General features: G+C 36.0%; 1 protein-coding gene across 1 annotated transcript; it reads right to left on the bottom strand.

Annotated features, from left to right (window-relative positions):
* Positions 1 to 215: 215 nt before the first annotated feature.
* On the bottom strand, positions 216 to 6203 carry LOC117115432 (beta-1,3-glucan-binding protein-like). Its single transcript, XM_033259226.1, has 9 exons — positions 6077 to 6203; positions 5746 to 5820; positions 4483 to 4543; positions 3988 to 4170; positions 2362 to 2439; positions 1758 to 1875; positions 1530 to 1601; positions 1137 to 1275; positions 216 to 760 (listed from the first exon to the last, which is right to left on the bottom strand). The coding sequence occupies exons 1-9, from the start codon at positions 6095 to 6097 to the stop codon at positions 557 to 559; spliced, it is 951 nt and encodes a 316-aa protein (XP_033115117.1). The 5' UTR covers positions 6098 to 6203; the 3' UTR covers positions 216 to 556.
* Between the last annotated feature and the right edge of the window lie 601 nt (positions 6204 to 6804).

The following is a 6804-nucleotide window of genomic DNA, read 5'->3' on the forward strand; positions in this document are numbered from 1 at the left end:
CAATGTGGACCCAGCCACACCTGCCCATCTATTTTTTTTTTCAAATGAATTGCATAATGGTGGTACAATGAATGAATGATGTCACATTAAGTCACTTTTTATGTGTCGATGTCATCACGATGTTTGACCAAATCTACAAGACAACGTAGGATGGCCTCAGAATCTGTCTTAGGGTTTAGTCGTTGTGACGCAAAATGTTTAGTCTCAGACATTCGTTCATTTCACTGCATGTATTTATTAATTTAATTTATCTGATTGAACTTATTTTTTAATTAAATTATTAACATGAACAGTACTTAATAACAACTTCAGTTATTCTGATAAGGCACTTTGTACAGAGACTTGTACCCTTTGTTACCTATAAGTCTCTTCTTGAGTACAATGAGATTGTGATTAACTTAAGGAACTTATAATTTAAATTTATTCAGTTTAAGTAAGTCAGATTTTTAGTTGAGAGATAAATTTATTATTTACTGTAGCACTAATATTAGGTCAAGCAAAATTTTGCCAATTAAGTATCTGAAAAATTTCTTGCTTGATTCCAAAATGCCAGCATCTAATATTGCCAGACTTTGACATAGTCCACCTGCATGGCAGCGTCTTCGCCTTTCCATGTAGGGTACCAGCTGTTCTTGCCCAGCCAGAAGTCCTTTGCTGCAGTTGGTGAGTTGTTAAGCCATGGTTTTGGATCAGGAGAATTAGTAAACGAATCGCTGAAATAAGCAGTGCCTCCCACAGCAACGTTCATAATGAGGTAAAACTAGAAAAAAAATTACGGAATTGGATTGTAATCTCGGTTATTAGATTAGGTTTGCTTGAGAGTAGGCCTACTTACTTACTCATTTCTTGGATACATTGGCAACATAGTAAAATTAATGCGAGTGAAAACTGTATAATAATCACGTGAAGACACAACAGCACTGCAAGCCAACTTAACAGTAAGAGTTTTTGAAATCACAACATACTGGTACGTTATCTATAACATTGAACTTCACAATTTATTTGACTTTTTCTTATATGTACTTTATATTGGCTGTGTATGATTTTAACTCATCACCGCTCCATACTTATTGCATAAAACAATTTATTTGCATGAACTTGGTTCCAAGACAAGTTTGAAATATATTGTCAGTTACCTCTTTGTCAAAAGGAGCCAATCTACTTCCGTGCTCCCAGGGATTTTCAACTCCTGGGGCTTCTTTTGCGAAGTTCCCATAATCCCAGAATCCATTTGGCGGATTGACGCTCAAAATCAAGTCATCATCGATGGAACATCTATTTTTAACAGAATAGGTGTAATTAATTAGTACTTTATATTGGCTGTGTATGATTTTAACTCATCACCGCTCCATGCATTGAATATATTGTTGTCATTATTCAGCGAGCATGCAAGATGTAGGTTAGGTTTATACATGCTGTATTACAACCAAATCACCATAAACAGCTCAGAATTTTGCGATTTTAACAGCAATTGAATTATTATTACTTAATATTTGGGCATTTTTAATGTTTCAATCGATTTTACTCACTTAATTCCATTTTCTGTCCACTCCAAGACATATTTGTGGAATTTTGATCCAAAGGTTCCCGAGTCGAGGTTCCTATAAACGTGAAGAATAATTCCTTAAATTAGTGACACTGACGCTGATGTCATCAAATACAAGAGTTATTATGCCACATTCAAACCATAAATAACATTTTTTCCCACCACAATTTCATGATCATCAGTTGGAACTTAAAAAATCGATGTCTCTTACTTTGTTGCATGGGTCTTTGGCCACGCGTTGTAAGGCCAGAATGGACCCCAGTGAAGGGTAGATCCTACTTGCTGTACACCGACGTTTTGACCAGATGCATCCTTCAAATACAAGTTTCCTTAAAAGAGAATTGTGTTAATGAAAGTGCCTACCATCAATAAGACGAGGCTTAACAGAAAACAGATCTGGAGCTCTTGTACTCGTTGCTCTCAACTCTCATCATCAGTAATGACAATTAATATACTGTACTATTAATTAATACATAGCCCGCATTCTCCCAACACGTACTATATCATTGTGTGACCTTCAGTGATTTTCAATTCTGTAGAGTGTAGAGTACTAATGCACGATCCGTTTCCACTTCCGACAAAAGCCAGTAAAGGAATCAAATAAATGTTACTTGAATTGAAAAAAAAAAAAAGTTTATGCACTGATGACTTCTTTATGCAATAATTTCCCAATTTGATTTTGTTTATTCAGGAAATCTCTGAAAGTAAGTTACTAGTGCATAGATAACTTCTCCTGTTATATATAAGCCTATTAACATGTTGTGATACAAATATACAGGTAGTCCAAGTGCAAAGTGCGTGACAAACCAACTCACCTCTGCTCTCTACCATGTCAATTTCCCCAGAGGCCGGCCAACCACCATAGTATTCGTGTTTTGGCAACAACCATATTGCTAAAAAAATCAATGGTTATTTTAAAAAAAATCATCAACAAGGCCAAATAAAAAAAATATACTGTATTGTGTTAGCCACGGCCGACCGACTTAGAATATATACGAAAATTAGTTTCAGCTTTTTATTCATTTTTTTTACTACAAAGAAAAATTATTTTTTAATGAGCTGAAAAGACTGGAATAAGACTATCATGCTGGACGGTAGATGATGCGACAGTGTTATGCGATCGTTTTTTTTTTATATATATAGATTTTAAAATGGTCTTTGTTGTATTTTTGTGTAGGCCTATTTTCTAATTTTTAGGCATAAACACATTTTTGGTATAAAAAATAAATAAATTTTCCTACCGACTACCGACGTTTTTTGGGGGATTTTCCCAAAACGTGGTCAACACAAAAATTTTATTTTCTTGGCCTAATATATCATTTCATATAGGGTAATTTATTTCATTATAGCATAAATGTATACAGCAATTAACAATAAAATCGATAGGCACAACTCACTTTTATTAGGCCTATAGGCCTACTCTAAAATGACATGTATTGTCAGGGAACGCACGGAAATACAGTATAGTTATGTATATACAGTACATTCAACTGATTCATAATGATGGTTTTTATTTTACATAATTCAAAAGACCTGGCTATAATTCGTATTTAGTCTACTGTATTTCTAAACCGACAGCAGGGTCGGATCTAGGTTAACATTTTAGAGAGGAAACTCCAAAAATAAAGAGGGGCTGGGGGTCCTCCCCGTGAAAATTTTGATTTCTATATGGCGGGAAATGAGCTTTCCCGACTTCTAAGGTGTCTTTTATGGACTTCTAAATTCTTCAAAAATCAAGGTCTTCTCCCTCTTGAAAACGGCCAGGAAAAATTTGTCATTCTTATTACAGTAAATAGACATTATGTGTGTATTCATAATTCAAAATTGAGTAGTTGCACACGTATTCTGAATCTTTAGACCCCATTGAGAAAGGTGGGAGGGGGGAAGGAAAGTCCGGGGATTCTCCGGGAAAATTTTGATTTCTAGATGGTGGGAAATGAGCTTTCCCGATTTCTGATGTGTATTTTAATGACGTTTATGAGTTCTTCAAAATTCAAGTAACCCCTCTTGAAAAATGGTCAGGTAAATTGTTCTCATTCTTAAATAGGCCTATTATGTGTGTGCCGGTCTAAATACATACAGAAAAAAACTTGAGTAGTTGCATACGAATTCTGTTTTACATGAGTCAATGAACCCCAAAATAAAGTTTGGTGGGGGAGGGATCGATGCCCTCCCTTAGGAAAACTTTATTCCTATATGGCGGGTGAGCTTTCACGGCTTCTAATTCCCCTATTGTAACAAAAAACAATTTCAGCTCACGGGTCCTGCAAAGGTAGCTCTAAAATTCTAAATTGTTTTTTTCCAAAGGGGGTCAGGATCGATCCCCTTACCCACTCCCCAGATCCGCCACTGCAACAGCGATATTGTAATTTATCAAATGGACATACTGTACAAAGATATTTCTTATAAAAGGCCTGAACACTACAGGTATATATACTTACCAGGCCACAGCCAATCGCCAGTGGGCATCTTAGCCGAGACTTCGACTCGTCCATACTTGAAACTAAATGATTTGACGGTTCTGAGACGAGCAGACTGGATTGGGTTAAGGTAGTTACTCGAACTTCCTGTTCGCTCGCATCCCCAGAACTTATTCCCGGTACATATATCGGCAGGCGAAGCGCCTAATTGTAAACACCATTGAAAAATAAATCAAAATAAATTTATCCCAGTGGTGGCGAAAGGGACACAACCCCCACCCGGTACCATCCAAAAAATCCGTCAGTAGGCCTACCGACATAATTGCATAACATAATTTGCTTCATGTATAGATATAAACTTATATTTACTTTCAAAAGTCTATATTTATAAAACGTTTGTTTAAAAGTATTCCCAGTCCATTACCATCCCATTAGTGTTGACATAGGCTTATGTCCAACTCCCCCACCCTTACCACCCTTAACCAATATCGTCGTTTCATCGTAGACCATACTGACCCCACAAGCTAAGTACGCCAGATGACAGGAAGGATTCTCCATATTTATCGGACGTCAATGTCTGAAAAACAATATAAAATACATAGTTCTTAATATTTATTAGCAGTAGGCCTATGGGTGAATGATAATCATCGGGATATTTAATGCGAGTGGGGTACGAGTTCACACACAACCTCCCAATGATTCCACTGGAATGCTGAACAAATTCAATTACATGAGGCCTAATAGTGGTTAAACTCAGAGCTGAAATAATCACCTCATTGCCGGTGGTAACCAAGTTAGATCTTTTTATTTTAGCCTTTCCCTCTCCCACATCATCTAAAGTTAATACGTTACTCCGTTGATGTGGAATTATTTGGTGCAGTGGGCTGGCGCACCGTGCAAAAGTAGTGAACCATTCGCTTTCGCTGTGCTCTACGCTTCTGGCTTTAGACTGACTCTTTAGCTCTTTCTCTTTTCACCAAGGCAGGTTAACATACAATCCTCATTTCCCGGTTAGTAATTTATCATACCCACCCCACCCTCACCCCTCCCATATAAAAAACAATACGACATAGGGCTTATCTTATTTATAATATAGGCCACATAAAACTGGATATAAGCATTTTCATTATGGCTTTATTCATTACAAACATATTCTTTCACCATCATTACACATTGAGGCCCTTCTTTTAGGTAAAACGATATATCTTAAATTTTCTTTCTTGAGTTTGGGATTATTATGTGTTAAAATAACTTAAAAGGCTAACCCTAAAAACCCTTTAAAAAAATGCGCGCGGGGCGCGCAAAAAATGTTTTTGTTTTTTTCTCTTTTTCTTTTCCTTTTTCATTTCCTTTTCTTTTCTCCTTCTTTCTCTTTCTCTCCCCTCTTTCTTTTCTATTATTAGGCCTACCCAGCCCGGGACGACGGCTTGGTCAGCGAGCGCTATGTGTTAGCAATTTGAGCGCGTTTCTATGATCAACCGTTTCCAGTTTCCCATTGGCCAGTGATCCGATTTTCATCTTCTTGGTATTTCGATCGGGAATTTCCAAAGCTCGGGTGAGCGCGTACGTATGTTTGTAATCCGGATATTGCTAACCGTTAACTGCCGTGTGCGAGCGTAAACGCTCATCGAGGTCGAGTTGTAACACATCGCATTTATCTCTACATTTTGAAGGGGTTGTTAAACAGCTTAAATTTTGCCTATATGAATAGTCCTTCATGGATGGTAGAGAAACAGCCTTCCATCCTGAATATTTTAAACTTTATTTATGCGGACTTACCGGTTTGATATACAGGTTTCCATTTTTCGTGTAGCTATTTGATCGGTTGTTTGTATAGTACTGGAACTCCCAGTTCTGATATAAGTGAAATAATTAAATGTTAGTATTTAAACTTACAATTTTTAATGTCTGATGGGTACATACGGTTTCGGGGTATGGTGCCCCACGTTGATTGGTCTGATTTAGACTCTAGATAAATATTTTGTTTGTTTACTTAGGCCTATTTTTATTAATCAAATTATTATATATCACTACGTTGTGCTAATGATTCAAAGTATATCTTATCTCAACATGTATTAACATCACGCAGTTTTATTCTAATAAGACTTACTCCGCCCCCACCAGCTGTCATTTCATGTTCCCATACGTCCAAATTAAAGTCATCGAAATTTTCTTCGAAAATCAGAGTTTGGCCTAAAATGTAAATAAATACATTAAATTAAAACGAGTTTATGTGATTTTTGCTTCAAATCGTTGAAATGTAATCAAATTAAAAATATTGCATGACGTCACTGAAGGAATACCAACTTATTGCGCATAAAGCGTTATTGTGCATAAAGAGAGTCAATTCCATTCCATTATTAAATCACATACTTAAAACTAGCCAAGTGTCATGGTATATAGAAACCAACAAGTTTGAAGATATCTCTATATACTCCATCATCATTATCATCGTCCCTCTCATCTTCATGGTCATCACCATAATCACCATTTAATCACCATTATCACCACAATCATTACGTCGTCATCAACAACATCATTAACTTTATTATTATATTTTTTAAATTCTTATAAGATAAATTAAATTTTAGCAAAAAAAATATATATATATTTATTTATTTATTTATTCTTTATACTGGGTTACCGGTACCTCTTCAATAAAAAGTTACTGTTCTCCCAGAGGGCCCAGATCACCATTATCACCACAATCATTACGTCGTCATCAACAACATCATTAACTTTATATATGATATATTTATTCGTTGAAAAGCTACAGGGTAGCCTACGATGTTCCATCATGTCCTTATTAAACACTGTATATGTACCTTTGTTTTTTTT

Source organism: Anneissia japonica, unplaced genomic scaffold (assembly GCF_011630105.1).
Source record: "Anneissia japonica isolate Jap-2015-1 unplaced genomic scaffold, ASM1163010v1 scaffold287704_len1198815_cov201, whole genome shotgun sequence".
NCBI lineage: Eukaryota > Metazoa > Echinodermata > Crinoidea > Comatulida > Comatulidae > Anneissia > Anneissia japonica.